The 19,146-nt window shown below is 43.4% G+C and overlaps 2 protein-coding genes across 2 annotated transcripts; one reads left to right on the forward strand and one right to left on the reverse strand.

Annotated features, from left to right (window-relative positions):
• The first annotated feature begins 9,962 nt into the window (after positions 1 to 9,962).
• Positions 9,963 to 11,653, forward strand: LOC147961716 (uncharacterized). The gene is made up of 3 exons (XM_087533912.1): positions 9,963 to 10,358; positions 10,649 to 11,140; positions 11,558 to 11,653. The coding sequence occupies exons 1-3, from the start codon at positions 9,963 to 9,965 to the stop codon at positions 11,651 to 11,653; spliced, it is 984 nt and encodes a 327-aa protein (XP_087390038.1).
• Positions 11,654 to 11,974: 321 nt separating this feature from the next.
• LOC147961717 (transcription factor IBH1-like 1) lies at positions 11,975 to 12,959 on the reverse strand. Its single transcript, XM_087537019.1, has one exon. It carries the CDS (start codon positions 12,881 to 12,883, stop codon positions 12,350 to 12,352), a length of 534 nt encoding a protein of 177 aa, XP_087393145.1. The 5' UTR covers positions 12,884 to 12,959; the 3' UTR covers positions 11,975 to 12,349.
• Between the last annotated feature and the right edge of the window lie 6,187 nt (positions 12,960 to 19,146).

Here is a 19,146-nt window from a genome sequence, read left to right on the forward strand (position 1 = left end):
TAATTTAGTGAGAGATCATCTTAAAATGCTACCGTCAATCAAAGCAAGATAAGATGTATAAAAGATAAACATCACATGCAATCAATATAAGTGATATGATATCGCCATCATCATTTTGTGCTTGTGATCTCCATCTTCGAAGCACCGTCATGATCACCATCGTCATCGGCGCGACACCTTGATCATCATCGTAGCATCGTTGGCGTCTCGCCAATCTTATGCTTCCATGACTGTCGCTACTGCTTAGTGATAAAGTAAAGCATTACAGTGCAATTGCATTGCATACAATAAAGCGACAACCATATGGCTCCTGCCAGTTGCCGATAACTCAGTTACAAAACATGATCATCTCATACAATAAAATTTAGCATCATGTCTTGACCATATCACATCACAACATGCCCTGCAAAAACAAGTTAGACGTCCTCTACTTTGTTGTTGCAAATTTTACGTGGCTGCTACGGGCTTAGCAAGAACCGATCTTACATACGCATCAAAACCACAACAATAGTTTGTCAAGTTGGTGCTGTTTTAACCTTCGCAAGGACCGGGCGTAGCCACACTTGGTTTAACTAAAGTTGAAGAAACTGACACCCGCTAGCCACCTTTGTGCAAAGCACGTCAGGAGAACCGGTCTCGCGTAAGCGTACGCGTAATGTCGGTCCGGGCCGCTTCGTCCAACAATACCGCCAAATCAAAGTATGACATGCTGGTAAGCAGTATGACTTATATCGCCCACAACTCACTTGTGTTCTACTCGTGCATATAACATCAACGCATAAAACCTAGGCTCGGATGCCATTGTTGGGGAACGTAGTAATTTCAAAAAAATTCCTACGCACACGCAAGATCATGGTGATGCATAGCAACGAGAGGGGAGAGTATGATCTACGTACCCTTGTAGACCGACAACGGAAGCGTTATGACAATGCGGTTGATGTAGTCATACGTCTTCACGGCCCGACCGATCAAGCACCGAAACTACGGCACCTTTGAGTTCTAGCACACGTTCAGCTCGATGACGATCCCCGGACTCCGATCCAGCAAAGTGTCGGGGAAGAGTTCCGTCAGCACGACGGCGTGGTGATGATCTTGATGGTCTACTGTCGCAGGGCTTCGCCTAAGCACCACTACAATATTATCGAGGACTATGGTGGAAGGGGGCACTGCACACGGCTAAGAGAACGATCTTAGAGATCAACTTGTGTGTCTAGGGGTGCCCCCTACCCCCGTATATAAAGGAGCCAAGGGGGGGTGCGGCCGGCCCTAGGAGGAGGCGCGCAGGAGGAGTCATACTCCTACCGGGAGTAGGACTCCCCTCCCTTTCCCTAGTTGGATTAGGACTTGGGGGGGAAGGAGGAGAGGGAAGAAAGGAAAGGGGGGGCGCCGCCCCCCTCCTTGTCCAATTCGGACTTGGGGGGGAGGGGCGCGCGGCATCCCCTAGGCCTCCTCTCCTCTTCCTCCACTAGGCCCATTAAGGCCCATTAGGTTACCGGGGGGTTTCGGTAACCTCCCGGTACTCCGGTAAAATGCCGGTTTCACCCGGAACACTTCCGATGTCCAAACATAGGCTTCCACTATATCAATCTTTATGTCTCGACCATTTCGAGACTCCTCGTCATGTCTGTGATCACATCCGGGACTCCGAACTAACTTCGGTACATCAAAACTCATAAACTCATAATATAAGTGTCATCGAAACCTTAAGCGTGCGGACCCTACGGGTTCGAGAACAATGTAGACATGACCGAGACACGTCTCCGGTCAATAACCAATAGCGGAACCTGGATGCTCATATTGGCTCCCACATATTCTACGAAGATCTTTATCGGTCAGACCGCATAACAACATACGTTGTTCCCTTTGTCATCAGTATGTTACTTGCCCGAGATTCGATCGTCGGTATCTCAATACCTAGTTCAATATCGTTACTGGCAAGTCTCTTTACTCGTTTCGTAATACATCATCTCGCAACTAACTCATTAGTTGCAATGCTTGCAAGGCTTATGTGATGTGCATTACCGAGAGGGCCCAGAGATACCTCTCCGACAATCGGAGTGACAAATCCTAATCTCGAAATACGCCAACCCAACATTCACCTTTGGAGACACCTGTAGAGCTCCTTTATAATCACCCAGTTACGTTATGACGTTTGGTAGCACACAAAGTGTTCCTCCGGCAAACGGGAGTTGCATAATCTCATAGTTATAGGAACATGTATAAGTCATGAAGAAAGCAATAGCAACATACTAAATGATCGGGTGCTAAGCCCGTGGAATGGGTCATGTCAATCACATCATTCTCCTAATAATGTGATCCCGTTAATCAAATGATAACACATGTCTATGGTTAGGAAACATAACTATCTTTGATTAACGAGCTAGTCAAGTAGAGGCATACTAGTGACGTTTAGTTTGTCTATGTATTCACACAAGTATTATGTTTCCGGATAATACAATTCTAGCATGAATAATAAACATTTATCATGATATAAGGAAATAAAATAATAACATTATTATTGCCTCTAGGGCATATTTCCTTCAACTAACATGGGTGACCTAAGGGCCTGGGGTTGGCAGTTTATACTTATCCACAAATCCCCTTGATATGTATGAATGCGATGCACCAGTATCAAAAAGAACGAGTGCAGTAAATGACTTAACCAAAAACTTACCGATTACTGCATCCGGCTGCTCTTCAACCTCCTCCACGTTAACGTGGTTCACCTGTCCCCTGTTGAAAGGGTTCGGCTTCTTCCCAGATCTTCCATTGCCATTTCCATTCTGGGATTCAGGACATTCATTGGCATAATGTCCGGTCTTCTAGCACTTAAAACAAGTGACTTGACTCAGGTCTTTCTTGGCTGGGGTTGATGGGTTGGTGCGGTTCTTGCCATTGCTTCCCCCATTCCCATTACCATTCCTGGGGCCATTGTGATTGTGAGAGCTTCCTCCTCCATGGGTATGCTGAAAATGTCCTCCCGGCCTAGGGGTAAAACGTGGCTTCTGCTGAGCTCCTGAAGTGTACTTTCCTTGTGCATACTTCCTCTTGCGATTCTCAATTTGCTGCTTCTTCCCTTCAATCATAAGAGCATGATCTACCAACTCCTGGTAGTTGTTGAAGGTCGCTACCATCAACTGCATGCTCAACTCATCATCCAGTCCTTCTAGAAACTTCTCCTGCTTTGCTGCATCCGTAGCAACGTCATCTGGGGCATAACGTGCTAATTTACTAAAGTCCTCCACATACTGGCCAACTGTCCATCCTCCTTGCCGCAAGTTGCGAAACTCTCGCTTCTTCATGGCCATAGCTCCTGCTGAAACATGGGCAGTACGAAAAGCCTGCTGAAACTGGTCCCATGTGATAGTATCGACAGGGAAAGTGGCTGTGAAATTCTCCCACCATGATGCTGCGGGTCCTTCAAGCTGATGTGCGGCAAACTTCACCTTCTCCGCATCCGTGCATCCTGTTGTGGTCAACTCTCTAGCTGTCTTGCAGAGCCAATCATCTGCTACTATCGGCTCGGTGCTACTGGAAAACACCGGCGGATTCAGCCTAAGAAAACAGGCTAAGTGATCAACAGGTGGTGGTGGTGGTGGGTTGTTGTTGTTGGTGTTCCCCTGGTTCTGATTCTGGACTAGTAACTGCATCAATGTGTTCTGCTGCTGGATCAACTGAGTGAGCTCCGGTGGGAAGGTAATTCCAGGGTCATGTCTCGGAGGCATCTAAGGGTTTAGAAAAGATGAGATTTAAGAATAGAGGGGGTCTAAAGAGAAAACACTACCCATATGCACATGAGGCAAAAGCAAACAATTCACTTCACTCAATCAATCAAACAAGGGCAAACAATCGATCTAACTATCGCAAAAGTGCTCGGACTACTATATTTACATGGTGGACTACTACTACTGTTGGGGTGGTCTACTAGAAATATTCTTTGGTTGCAGACTCCATGATATCTGCTCCAGCTTCATCAACATAGTCATCATCGCTATCATCTGGATCCGAGTCGGTGTCGTCGATGATGATGTAGTCTTCCGGGTGAATCTCCTTAGGTTCTTCGTCTTCTTCTACTGGTGTAGGGCCTCCCATGAATATTCCAATCTTCTTGATCAGATCGTCATTCTTTTCCACTAATACTTCAATTTCTTCTTCAAAATCTTCACGTGTAGCCTTGAGTTCTTCCTCCAGTTCCTTGATTCTTGCCTTTGGCTTCTTTAGGTCTATCATGTCGGCGCACATCTGGTTCTCCTGACGTCGAATGTGCTAGTTTAACTCCTAGATAAAAGCTGCAATTGATCTATCCTTTCTGGTATTGATCATCTCCCAGTGCTCATCTCGGCGCCCACAAATCTGGTAGATAGTATCCTTGAGATCATTGCGGTAGACTTCTCCAATACGTCCCATGGCGATGTGAGCTGCCATGCTCTTTTCTAGATTCCAAGTTGGTGCATCAAAAGAAAACTCTATGGGCTCAGTGACTGGCATGAACGTCCTTCCTGGAACTTGAACTTGAATCATCCAGCGCTCTTCTTCAGGTAGGGTGGCGTTGTAGATTCCGGTGAAGCTTGGTACTCCTATGTTCAGGTATCTTGTGACTTCCTTCAAGTGACGTCCAAAGGGTGTGTCTTCATCCGATTGAGTGAACTTGTTCCTTGCATCCGCCATCCTAAAAGAGTAGAAAAGATGAGAGGTCAGAAGAGAAGAGAGTGAGTAGTGATCTAGGTCTTTAGCTTAGTGGTCGTGTCCTACAGTCAACGTGTGCTCTGATACCATCTTGTAGCGACCAGACCTCAAACGGTCCAATCTCTGTGCTCCGGTGTCATCCCTGGATTAGTAATGCTGACACCACACAGTACTTGAAGGATTTATGGCAGAGTAGCAATCACACACTTATTACATCGAGTGTCTCAAAAGAGAACTTATTACAATAAATATGGCTTAAGGCCATCTAATAACGATAACAGCGGAAGGCTTGGAAGATAAGTGAGTCCATCAACTTTAACAGCATCACTGAGTATAGAACCACAACCTAAAACTCCTTAATCGTCGTGTGAAAAGTCTGCAACATTAAAGTTGCAGCCCGAAAACGGGTCAGCACATGGAATATGCTGGCAATGTAACACATAGAGAGTAATGGAATGAAACAACTATTCTACATGCATATTTGGCTGGTGGGAAGCTCTATGGTTACAGTTTTGCGTAAAGCCAATTTTTCCCTACTACAAAGAAATAAATTTATTTAACTATCATGGTGGTTGTTAAACATTGAGAATGGTTGACAGCATTCTCAATCCCAATTAAACATCATCATTAAAGAAACCCAACAAAGTTAATTTTAGAGTAACATGTTGAGATTCACATGATAATCCAGGTACTAGATACTCAAGATGTCCATAACCGGGGACACGGCTAACCATGATTAGTTTATACACTCTATAGAGGTTTGCGCACTTTTCCCCACAATACTCGACCGCCTCCGTTTGGTTTCTCGCACTACACGGTGCTTGAGAAACGGATGACCGAGACATAGTATTTCAAAAGCGCTAGCACCTTACGATGGGTAGACCGTACCAACCTACATCCCCTACATCTGCTAGTCTACCACTGTAAGAGTTCGCACGACTTAGTCAACTATGCTAGAGCCCATAATAGCTTGTGGCTACACACGGAAGTTCCTAGCATGAATAATCTCATGATCCCTTTGAGCCTGGGTGGTGGTCCAAAAGAAAACAGGCAATCCTGGAATACCCAGGTGCCTCAATCCACCCAGATGTGTGTTTAGGTTGCCACCTTAAGTAAACCATTAATTAACAAAGCTCACATCTGTCATGGATACACTCACCCAATCCACGTCTACTAGCATAGCATAGCAATAATAAGCAAATGTAGAGTAACTCCCAAAGGTTTGATAATAAACAGGTAATAGGTTCTACCTCAACTACTCCCCAAACCCACAATTTAATTAGATCCTAAATCATGCAAGGTGTGAGGATTGATCTAATGCAATAAAACTGGGTAGTAGGAGGTATGATCAAAGTGTTACTTGCCTTGCTGATGATCCGGGAAACCTAGCGGTTCGAAGTAACAAGCGGCGCACTCCGGGTACTCTATCGCAAACAAACAAACACACAATAAGTACTCAACTAATGCACAGGTAAAACTCAAATAAGAGATCTAACCAGAAAGTTCAATTTAAGAACTCCGGTTGGCAAAAAGAATCAAATCGAACGAAGCAACGAAAGACAAACGGCAAAAGAAACAGGCTTCGTTTACTATTCTGGATCTAAGGCAATTTTTACAGTGGCAAAAACTTGTTTAAGTTGGTTAAACGGAAAGAGGGTTTCGAGACGCAAAAAAATAAATTTTTCCGGGCTTCTAAATCAAGCCGCACAGGATGAATATTTATTTGGGGCCTAAATGCAATTTTGAAAAACGCACATTTTTTCCCTAAATTCAAATAAAATAGCAAATAAAATCAAATAAAATAGCAAATAAAACCAAATAAAATCTTATTTGATTTTTTTATTAAATCCTAAATATTTCTTTATTTTGGGAAAGTCATTTTATTCCCTCTCTCATTTTTATAATAGAAATAATTGAAGATAAAATGAATAAAATCAAATGATCATATTTTCAAAATTTGAGACAACTCAAATATGAAAATAATGAAATCCCCAACTCTCTCCGAGGGTCCTTGAGTTGCGTGAAATTTCTAGGATCAATCAATATGCAATAATTATGATATGCAATGATGATCTAGTGTATAACATTCCAAATTGAAAATTTGGGATGTTACACTCATAGACAAGGTGGATGGTATGTAGGTGTTGCCCTAAAGATGAGGTGTTGACTTGCTGCATGTTTTGTTAAATAACTAACATGAAGCTTGGCGAGATTGGTTATCAATCCACTCCTCCACCTAAGTGAGTGGATGTATTTGGCAAGATATAAAGATCAAAGATAAAATATATGAGCACGTGACTCATTTTTTTTGCGGTTATGAGCAGGTGACTTCATTTTGCTAGAAAAGGCCATGTCAATATTTCTGACAAGTTATCATAATATATACCTCTTGTTGTCTATAGAATATAATAAATTAAGAAAATCTAATGAATTTATTACAATAATGTCCACCGGATCGATGGTCTGAACATGTTTTGGTGCTTAGTAGGTTATTGAGGAACTCCCTTTTCTTCAAGTTTGTGGAAATTGTATTTCTCAAATTTAAATAATTACAAAAGGCTCACTGCGGAAAAAAGTTCTGACCAACAGAACGAGGTGCTTGATTCTTTTTAGTGATGTTTTAAAACTTAGAATGTGATTTTTAGGTACTCTTATATGTTGTGTTTGTGCCCTTCGGTACTTTGTGTTTAGGTCCATCAACGATTGGTAGAGCAGCGTCGCCGCTGGGAACCAAAGGAATGGCACTATTGCTAATTTGTTATTTATTTTGCCACTATTTGGAATGAAACAAACCGTCGCATTTTATAGTACTCCATCTCCAGCCATGACTTTATTTGTCAGTCCGATCAACTCGTAACTCGCCATGTGGGGCGCCCCAATCTGGATATGTAATCTCTCGATGTTGCACAAATAGCGCTTACTAGCGACTGAACTTATTTTTCCTCCTGAACCCTTACGTGTATCTCCCTAATGTATTATGCAAATGGAAATCATCTGCCCGTTTAGCTTCAAAAAATTGTTTCTGAGGAATTTGCTAGTTATGTGCTGTAGCCTCTTGCAAACATTTTTACCGCTCCCCAATTCTCTCGAGATGGGTGGAGAAGAGGACCAACTGAAGAAAATTACAAAATTGAATGTTATGATAAAAAAGAAAGACATGAGAACTATTCCAAAATGCCACTAGTCTCTTGCTATGAAAACTACATGTCACACATTAAAAACAAATTGTTGAGTTGCTGTGATAGTTTGCGTGTATAGTACAATGCTTGATCTGCAGTACTATTCCATGGTGGCTGCTCACTTCTGACAACTGGCGTCTCTTTAGGCTGTTTTTACAAACCGCGGCGGATGGTAGCTATATGTATGCACGCACATTGGATGGGCCTTGGGAAGAAATAAATGTGATAATAACTCATCGGCAAGGTGGATGGTGCGTAGGTGTAGCCCTAAACATTGTATGCATGTCAGCATGTGAATGGGTTGTGGGTGTACAATATTCTTACAGTAAGCTTTGGCACAATCTGCTGTCACTAGCTACATTCTTGGCTGTGAATTTTATTAGACTCAATTTCCCATCTGTTTATGTATTTTTGGATTTCAGAAATTTCACTATTCGTTTTCATTGTGAAAAGATAGTGACCTTGTTGTCGGCCGATCATTCTCGTTCGGCAGAGTTCTTGGCCGAACTCCAGGCCAAAGTCACCATGGTGACCGCTGCCGCGCTCCCTGTTCTGGTGGGTGGAGATTTCAACCTTATCCGATCGGGAGCTGACAAGAACAACAGCAATATAAACTGGCCCAGGGTGGCCATGTTTAACTCCGCCATTGCTTCCATGGCCCTAAGGAAGGTGGCCAGGTCGGGCGCGAGGTTCACTTGGACGAATAAACAACTCGATCCGGTGCGATCAGTGCTGGACAGGGTGTTCATGTCGCCGGAGTGGGAAATGGGCTTCCCTCTCTGTACATTGGTCGCGGAGACGCGCATAGGCTCTGACCATGTACCGCTCATCTATTCCTCAGGGGAGGAGAGGATGTGACGCAGCTCACGCTTCTTCTTTGAAACAACCTGGTTCGAAGTTCCGGGCTTCAAGGAGATTTTCAGGGAGAAATGGTGGGCGTGTGTTAATTCGTTAGGGCCCCAGAGGGGCCTGATGGAGTTTTGGAACGCGGCTGGGGGTCGGCTCAGGGCTAGCCTCAAGGGTTGGGGCGCAAACCTAGGGAGGAGTGACAAAGAGCGCCGCGCCGCGATTCTTGCGGAAATCGCAAGGATAGATGCAATGGCCGATGCTAGGGCCTTTTCGGAGCAGGAATGGGCTCACCGCTATGATCTGGAGGGTCAGGTCGAAGCATCATTTCGCGCCGAGGAAGAATATTGGCGTAGACGCAGTGGTCTGAAATGGATTCTGAAGGGCGACGCCAATACTAAGTATTTCCAGGCTTATGCTAACGGGCGTCGTCGGAAGTGTTCCATCCTAAGGTTGCAATCAGAGCAGGGGCTACTGTTGCAATAGGAGGACATCTCCCGACACATATACGAGTTCTACATTAGTTTGATGGGCACGTGTGAGGCCCAGGGGGCGGGTCTCCGCGCGGACATTTGGGAGGACTCGCAGCGTGTGTTGGACCGTGAGAACGACGCGCTGGGGCTTGCGTTCCTGCCAGAAGAGATCGACGCCGCTCTTCTCGGTATGAAAGTGGACACGGCGCCGGGCCCAGACGGGTGGCCGGTGGCGATGTTCTAGCGCTTCTGGCCTATCCTTAGGGGCCCTATCTTCGAGATTTGCAACGGTTTCATGCGAGGGATGGTTGACATTTCGCGCCTCAATTTCGGTGTCGTAACGCTCATCCCGAAGGCCCAAGGGGCAGACAATATTAGACAATTCCGACCGATCGCGCTCATTAACGTGCCTTTTAAAATTTGTGCAAAAGCATGCGCCAACAGACTAGGACCGATCGCACACCGCTCGATTAGTCGTAACCAATCTGCTTTCATCCGAGGCCGCAACATTTTAGAGGGACCGCTCGCCCTTCAAGAGATTGTTCATGAACTTAAGCGCACTAAGGAAGCGGCGGTGTTGCTGAAACTTGATTTTGAAAAAGCATACGACCATGTGAATTGGGATTTCTTGCGGCAGGTGCTTATCGGTAGAGGCTTTTCCGCGGTTTGGGTACATCGTATTATGCAGTTGGTGTCGGGAGGCCAAACTGCCGTATCGGTGAATGGAGAAATAGGGCATTTCTTCCGGAACAAACGCGGTCTCAGGCAGGGTGACCCGATGTCCCCTCTCCTGTTCAATTTTGTTGTGGACGCTCTGTCCACAATGCTTCGGAAAGCAGCCGAAGCTGGTCATATCCAAGGGTTCGTAGGCCACCTCATTCTAGGGGGAGTGACGCATCTGCAATATGCAGATGACACGCTGCTTTTGTTTCGCCCAGACCATCACAGCATTGCGTCGGTCAAGGCGATCCTTATTTGTTTTGAGCTCGTGTCGGGGCTCAAAATAAATTTCCATAAATGCGAGGTGCTCACGATGGGGGTTGAGCCGGAGGAGGGTAGGCATATAGCCGGCCTGCTCAACTGCAAGGTGGGCAAATTCCCGATGACATACCTAGGCCTTCCAGTTGACATCAAAAGACCGACGATAGAGGACTGGGAACCTCTATGTGCTAAGGTGAGGGGTAGGGTGTGCCCTTGGAGGGGTAAATTCCTTTCAAAAGCGGCCAGGCTAGTTCTCACGAACTCAAGCCTCTCTTCCTTGCCTATGTTTGCTATGGGCCTTTTTTTGCTTGCAGAGGGGGTGCATGCAAAGTTTGACACACCGCGTTCTAAATTTTTTGGGAAGGAACTAGCCCGAACCGTAAATACCATATGGTTAAATGGTCTTGGGTGTGTCGACCCAAGGACTTGGGGGGCCTTGGGATCACCAACTCTAGACTGCTTAACATTGCGATGATGTGTAAGTGGATCTGGAAAATTGTCCAAGGGGCATCCGGCCTCTGGGTTGATCTCCTTAGGGCCAAGTACTTCCCGAACGGGAATTTCTTTGAGGGTAGGGCTAGGGGCTCGCCTTTTTGGAATGATCTCCAGACGATCAAGTCGGCCTTTGCCTTGGGGGCGAAGTTCTCGATTGGAGATGGGCAATCAGCACGTTTCTGGACAGATCTTTGGATAGGTTCCCGCCCCCTATTGGAAGAATTCCGCGATCTGTATGACATCGCCGTGGATCCAGGCATGGCGGTGGCTGATGCACTGCGATCGACCCCTCCGGAGATTCATTTCAAACGTGAACTCCAGGGGCAAGAGCAGGCCATCCTAGTGGCCCTGCGGCAGTTGATAGATCGGGTGGACCTCTCGGACCAATCGGACTTGGTGAGCTGGGCGCTCACCAGCTCCGGGAAGTTCTCGGTCAAGTCTCCATACCAAAAGTTGTGCCTGGGGCCGTCGCAGCCTGTGGTTGCAGGGCTTTGGAGCGCGCGGTTGCCACTGAAGATCAAACTATTTCTTTGGCAAATGTTCCGCGATAAGTTACCCACTTCCTTGAACGTGGCCAAGCGCAATGGGCCGGCCACTGGGCCTTGTGCGTTGTGCGGGGATCCAGAGGACACGAACCACGTTTTCTTTCGGTGCCCCTTAGCGCGGTTTGCGTGGAGCGCGGTGAGGTCCGCGGCTGGAGTGCAGTGGGATCCTCGCTCGGCAGCAGAGCTTATTCACATATTAGGCGCGTTACAAGGCTCAACGAAACGGGTCGTGTGGAGTTGTGTTGGGGCACTGCTTTGGTCCTTGTGGCTAACTAGAAATAAACTCACGATCGAGGGGACCTTGCCAACACATCCGGCTAATATCATTTTCAAATGCAATCTCCTTTTGCAGCAGTGGAGTCCGTTGGGGAGGCGTAAGGATGCTGATTTGATCAAGACAGCTCAACAGCGTATTCTGCAAGTGTACGTGGCGGCTAGGGAGCCGTGACTACGGTGGTCTACGTGGTCTCTTTTGAGTGCTTGACGAGCCTGCGTGCTCTGTATGGGCGATGCCTTGTAATATGACAGTAGCTTCTTAATCTCCGCTCGAAACATGTGCGTGGCCCGGGGTGGCTTTTGGGTGTTGTAAGACTAATTGGTATGGCTCTGCCGTTGGAGTTTTATTAATTTAAAGCCGGACGCATATGGCGTCTTCGTTCTAAAAAAAATGACCTTGTTGTCTGACATTTCCATTGGGAGCTCATTTACGAGCACCTGTCAACTTTTCCTTTGAATAAGTGAGCACTGCAAGTAGTTTCAGGTTCTGCAGATTTTCTGACTAATCCAAGTAAGCAACTTTTCACACACTCTAATACAACTGACTGGACACCAAAAGTTCTGCTGCAGTACATAATTCTTGGCAGGCACTCTTTTCTCTCTGCTCATCAACAGAGACTGTAATCTCTGCACTCAACTAGCTATAGTACTACTCCCTCCGTTTCTAAATAAGACCTTTTAGAGATTTCAATCGCAAGCACTCCACACTGATTGGACCTCCGGCAAGAACAAGATAAGATCCTGATATTTTTCTTTACCGCTTTGCACAGGGCAATGTTGTGCCTAGCTCTAGCTATATCCGTGATAATCGTCGAGACCATGTCCTTCTGTTGGCAAAAGCACAGGCAAGTTACCACCTTCTACTTAATCATGCATCCTTTCTAAGTGCACGGTCAGAATCACTGGAGCTAGATGTTTGCACGGCTTCTGAGAGCCAGCGGAGCACGTCGAGCTGAGCGCGCAGGTGCACAGCATAATCCATGGCCTCGCGTAACAGAGTGGCTTCGTCGATGGTGGAGTTCCGGCCTCCCGGTATCACCCCCCTCGGCGCCATGGTCCTGCTCCTCACCAACCTCCCCGCAGCGTCGCCACCACTTGCGTGGCCCGATCTCCCCCAGCTCCTCTTCCGACGGCAGCACCTCCTCACGATCCTCCTACACCTCTCCACCTTGCATGCACTGGACGCCGGAGCCAAGATGGCCTTGGGCCACCTTGCTCCGCCTCGGTGCGCAGTCGCCATGGCGACTTCCACGGAGGACTTGACGGCGCGCTTCCTCTCGTGGGGGCTCATGGCACCGTTACCGAAGGATGTGCTCATGTGTGTCTGGAGCTGCAGGCCGAGGAGGAGGTTCTTGAGGAAGGCCTGCTTGAAGGACTTGGTGCTGGTGTTGGGGTCTTTCATGGCTTCTATATCTTGTTTTGCTTGAGAAGAGACAGGATGTACTTGTTGTGGCAAGTAATGTCGATGGATGGATAGGTACCAGACACAGGGGCGCTCCTTAAATATGAGTTCTCCGGCATCCATGTGGATGTGGTGTCACTGAAAGGCGCATTGCCTAAAAATATTACATATAGTAGGTGTAACATGCTTGTGTCACCGGCAGCTGAATCATAATCTCCCACACATGCACGCATGATTTTTGTCGTTGTTGATAACAGTGTTCTGTGCAGTGCCAGATCCACATGTCGAGGACTTGAAGCTTAGAAGTATAGGACCATATTCTTGTCGTATGCTCATCTATATCTATCTATACTTATAATAATTACTAGCACATATGCACGTGCATTGCAACAGGGAAAAAATTAGTATGCATTTAAAATTAGTGAGAATTATATGTGCAAACAAAACCCTGTGCGCACGTGAAAAAGGATCATTTAGCTTCTCGATTTCGCCAGGTGTGAAGTAATCAATCCGCTATTTTTCCATTCATTGATGGAGGGCATTTAAGAGTTTTGTTACGTCACCGTACGACCAGAGAAGGCCCATGATATATTCAATCTACTTTTCCTTTCAATTGGGGAGATTTTAAGGTATGAAGTTTCTGAATAATGTAGGAAAACGAACCTTTTTTAAAATCTTAAACAGTTTTTTTTCAATTATGTACACTTTCAAAAAAAATGTGAACAAAATTTGAAACGGGAACATCTTTTAAAATTCACAAATATTTTTTGTAAACACCAAATTTAATAAAAACATGAACACTATTTGAATTTGTGAACATCTTTTAGAATGGGAACATGTGTTCAAAATTCATAACATTTTTCAAAAATGTGTATCTTATAACATTATTTTGAATTGTGAAAATTTCACTAAAACAAGAATAGTTTTCAAGTTTGGAGCATTTGTTAAATTGCCAGTCTCCTTTTAGAAATCTCACACAATTTTAAAAAACAATAAAAGTTTTCAAAAAAAGGGAACCCTTTTCAAGTTCCGAATATTTTTCAAAATATCAACAAAATTTTGGAATTCTGAAAATTTTATATAATTTGTTTTTCTTTAAATTTCTTAATGTTTTTTTAGAATTTAGAATTTATTAAACTCTATAAGAAAAATAAAGTTGGAACTGAAAAAAGAGATAGGGGAAGGAGAATAAAAATAGAATAAAATACAGAAACAAAGAAAAATGGGCCAGCCCATTATTATCGTCCTGTGCGAAGACACGATTATTTCTCGCCCTGTGCTGAAAATAGAGTTTTCACACCTGCGTGGGCAGAAAAATAAGTTGGCTGGCTTCGTTGAGCCAAAGCGCGCAACCCACGTACGAAATTCTGAAAAAAAAACCTATTTTTTAGCACACGAACGCATAAGAATTTAGTACCACCTCAGATAGAATATTTTTTTCGGTGGTGAACGGATGAAAAAATTGGCGAAACGCACCTTGCTTTATTAGTAAGGTATAGATATAGATATAGATATAGATATAGATATAAATTGACTTCCCAGAAATTCCCACGTTAATTAGAATTTACGAGCCGTTTATCTGGTAGGTTATAATAATTATGGACTTCTCAGAAATTCCCATGTTAATTAGAATTTACGAGCCGTTTATCTGATAGGGCCGAATTATAATGGTGTAGATCTTCCTATTTTTTCTAGATTAACGAAGAAAATATAGAAAATGTAAAAAAAAAGAAACCATTCATCTGGTGGGACCAAATTATGATGGTTGGGATTATTTGGAAATAAAGAAGTTAACAAGGAAAATTACTCTCCCACGTACAATGTTTAGAAGGATTCCTCACAAGGCAACCACGTGATTCCTTGCAAATTCTTAGCCTGGTCCTTTTTGTATCAGTGCAGATTTTTTTCCTATATGATCCAATCTGAACTCTGGGACGCATATCTTTGAAGTAAAAATAATTTTAAAAATAAGTTAACAGCGGAGATTACTCCCACAGCGAAGAAAAGGCAGGATGTGAAAAAAAAGAAAAGAAAAGGCAATCACGTACGTTAAAGGCATTTCTCACAAAAAAAGGCAATCACGTTAAAAAGGAATCCTGAAAAATCTTCTCCCGGTTCGTTTTGTTTTGTATTGTTCCGTCAAGCTGGACTCTTCGATGCATATCCGCTTATGTTTTATAAGCACGGTGGAGGAAATCAAGTCATAGAATAACACAGCACCCTGGCCGCTGCCGCAACACAACAGCAAGGTGATCTCCGAAGAAGAAACATAGGTGATTTGGGATTAAGATTGTATTCAAAGCAACGGCATAGACCAACAGCACAATGATGCCTATATCAATATCGTTAAAGAGGTTGAGTCGCTTTCATATCTCTCCTCGGGGTACCACCGAGAGCCATGCTGCGATGGAACTCTAGCTGGCAGGAATCTCCGTCCTGACCGCAATAGGCTTCGCTGCCACCGGAGGCCCGATCGTTCCTGCCGGCTGCCGTACGTCTTGGCAGAAACAGGTGACACTGCCGGATTCCTAATATATAGCTCCGTCGAGGCAGGGTCAGGAGCCAATGAAGCCACCAACACCCTTCCTTCACAAGACATCGGGACCGGCCGTGCCACTGAACATGGGTTAAGTAGGAATCGCCGTTCCGTCCGCAGCACGCCTTTGTCACAGCAAGATCGATGAAAGGCAGTCCGAGTGTGTGGCATACTGGCATGTATTGTACGTTCGTATGGTTCTTCCATCTCCAGGTTCTACTCAGATTTGAGTTTTAGGAGGTGACTGGATCATGCATGCTAGGTGCTCATGATGAGGTGGAGTTGCTTCCATCTCCTCCATGGCTCTTCAAACCGCCACCCCCTGTATCTGAGGGCAGCTATCACCCGTGAGCCGTGTTGCATGCGTTAGGTTGAGAAGAGATCATATAGTCGATGTGAGATGCCTGCCCATGTGTTGCTATTTGACTGCACTCCTTCCATGTATGTTTTGTTTGTCATAATACAGAACATCAAACAGCCGACAAAAAAAGGATCAACCATCCAAGAGAGGATTAGTCACCCTTATTTTTTATCATATATGTGGATTGTAAGTAAACATTATTTTCCATCTAAATATCTAACTGTGTACAATGCAGGTCGTTTCACTTTGACGTATAGTTGTTCTCCTGCACTTTGAAAACTACTAATATTAATGTGAGAAATATCATGTCACTTCGATTTTGATAGCGAATTTTGATTCAATTAGAAATTTTTTTATTTGCTGTTTGGATTTGGATTCCAACATCCAAGGGAAACTAATATAGTGTTTTCTTGATGCAAAGGGTCGCATGTTGTACAGACTTGCTGTCCTAAGTCATTGAGCGCCTTGCATGTTTGAACCATTTTGCTCATTACTGTATGTTGTAAGATGGAATATCAAAGAGCTGCCAACAACAAAATATGTGTTATCAAAGAGAGGATATTGTCACTGTTGTTCGCCTTCATATATGAAGGTTGTAAGTGTACTTTGTTTTCTCTCTAATTTTCTAATTGTACGATATGGTTGTTGCACTTTGAGGCTTGCCATATATATAATATATTCAACTGTTGTTGTACTCAACAATTTCAATTCGATGAACCTAGCTAATCTTTCAGTGCAAATATTTACGATGACCACGATCAATGATGACACCATGTATCTTACATGGGTTTTAGTCTAGAAGCTAATATTTCTATGAGAAATATCCGATTGCTTTGAATCTGATAATCCATTTCCACGCACTTAGATAAAAGATATTGATGTTCAGATTTCCATTACGAGGGAAGCTAATATAGTTTGCATTGGTGCAAAGAATAATAAATTGTACAGGCTTGCAATCCCGTTTGACTACATGATTGCATACCCATTTTTTTCTTTACATCCTAAGATGGATTATCCAAAAGATGCCCAAAAAGATGGATTATACAGCAGAGGATGTTCTCACAGTTATTCGCCTTTATATATCTGGGTTGTAAGTGAACTCTTTATCCCATCTAATTTTTAATTGTACGATGTAAGATGTTGCCTTTTGAGAGTTCCTATATATCTTTGCCATTGAGATTTCTAATCACTCTTGCAAGAAAATCTGATGTAAAATATATGACCTCTATGACTCCATGGTAAGGCTACTCATATCAAACAAATTGATTGTGCTGGAATTGCTTCATAACAAGTTATAAGGATAAGTTGGCAGCCTTTACATAAAAAAAATGTAATGCACGACAGGCATGGTGGAGATTAACCTACTTTCAAAAGAGACATGTATCATGAGTTAAGATCGTGAGAAAACCATTGTTTAGGTCAAAAATAAAATAAGAAAGTGTGCATGAAATTCGTACATAATTGCAAACATAAGTTAGTTGGTTAAGATTAGAAAGAAAATTAATTGTGTGAATATGTCTCGATATCCACCGATATAAGAATATATAAGTTCTCCATTACCGACATTGGCAATTTAAAAGTGGTTTTTAATTAGCTGATATACAAACTGATCTGACAGGTCATATCAAAGCATGGTGTTTGCATAATATACCATGGAATAACCTCAAAATCCTGGCAAGTAGTATTTAGTCATCAACGCATGCACCTACATGGGCTACCTATTGTACATATTCCACGTCAATATTAAATATTGTTATGAATTTTTTAGGCACACTAGATTCATACTCACCAACTGTATGATGTCCATGTATCAAAACATTGCCAGAATCAAAAGGTATTAGTGTATCACTTTCTCCTCAGTTTATATATTGTTTAGTTATGTAACTTGCTAATACTTTGCTACTCCGGTCTAAGAGCACAACCAATGCAAGAATTATCCTTTTCTGTTTTATAAGGTAGTGATGACGTTCCAGCCTATTGCAGCAGAGCACGCCTTTGGTGAGATAAACTACTCATTAGTTGTTCAGAAGCACTATGGTATAGTTGGCAAATGATTCTGACAGGCACATATGATTCACTTTATTTATTTTTCTTTTCAGGCAGATGAAATTGGTAGACTGAAGAAATAATTCAATGTGTATGTATGGCTATTCTACCGCAACATAAACCTTCTCTATGAAAGCTGTTGTTGTCAAAATAATTTCGATATTGTACTAATTTTAGGTTGGACGCGCTTCAACTCTGTAGTAAGGTTTTACTTCGAGATATATTCACTGACGCGCTAATCATTAATGGATCTCTACCACCTTACCAAATTTGCATCGCAATTTTTAGAAAACTTGCACTTCTCAAGATAAAGCAAAACAATTTGACAGCTTACATGTTTCATCAATTTTTCTCGTGTGCCCTTAAGAAAAAGAAATATGCAAAGAGAGAAACAAAACCATCACATTTCTTATTTGCGGCCTGCTCATGGAGTCCCAGCCGCACCTCGCCGTTGTCATCCACCGGCGACGAGGGCTGATGTGAATGGAAAGATCAGGAGCAATTGGTGATGGATCAACGGAAAGGCCGTGTCGCTCTTTCCCATCCACCATACAACAAGAATACATATCAGGCAAAATTCACCGCACACAAAATCGCATTTTCACCAGGAAAATATTCTTCATGTCCATCTACGAGAGTATGATTGTAGTGTAAAAAGTAGAAACATGTCACCATCTATCAAAACAAATACGTCGTACCCATTGACTACAATTAAGCAAAAAATTGAGAACTGTTTTAGTCTCATGCCCGAAGCTACAAAACCATGTGGCTTACTACAATATGTGTGCACCTTTGTGGCAAAGAAAACCTGCAATTACTGATAACCATGGTAGCAACTAATCGCACCGTCCCATAGTCCCTTATAATATTTCTCAAAATAAGACCCCTATAATAGTCCCAGACTCTGTTTTTTAATACAGAGCCAAGATGATACAAGTGAATAGAATTCACTCTCTTGCCTCATATCCCCGTAGATTCTTTGAATTTTGTGGAAGCTTGTCATGAAATTCCACTCCATTATGTTCTCTCTCACCATTTCTCTTCTATGACAAGCCTTTTCATCAATCGTTTAATCCCTACATCATTTGTGCCAACCTTACAAAATTAAGCTATTATGCAGCCCAATATATGTAAAAGGAAAGAAAAGGAAGTGAAAGGTAAATAGCTAATTATCTACACCCTAATATATTCCAAGCAACCATTAATGAAATATGCTATATCAATTGTTGCTTTATGCTGCCATTGCAAAAGAAATACCTACAATTCGTTCCATTGAAATGTTAAAATTCACTCCACTGGCATGTGACATCAAAATTTCTG

The sequence above is a fragment of the Triticum urartu genome, chromosome 7A, assembly GCF_056163025.1.
Source record: "Triticum urartu cultivar PI428250 chromosome 7A, HENAU_Tu73, whole genome shotgun sequence".
Taxonomy (NCBI): Eukaryota; Viridiplantae; Streptophyta; class Magnoliopsida; order Poales; family Poaceae; genus Triticum; species Triticum urartu.

Bases quoted from the DNA above. Each gene is read 5' to 3' on its own strand.
- LOC147961716 (XM_087533912.1), top strand. From the start codon at position 9,963: ATGTCCCCTCTCCTGTTCAATTTTGTTGTGGACGCTCTGTCCACAATG. The intron at 10,359-10,648 runs GTGAGGGGTAGG...ATGATGTGTAAG, and splicing joins GGGAACCTCTATGTGCTAAG to TGGATCTGGAAAATTGTCCA. The intron at 11,141-11,557 runs GTTGCAGGGCTT...CTCCTTTTGCAG, and splicing joins TGGGGCCGTCGCAGCCTGTG to CAGTGGAGTCCGTTGGGGAG.
- LOC147961717 (XM_087537019.1), bottom strand. From the start codon at position 12,883: ATGAAAGACCCCAACACCAGCACCAAGTCCTTCAAGCAGGCCTTCCTC.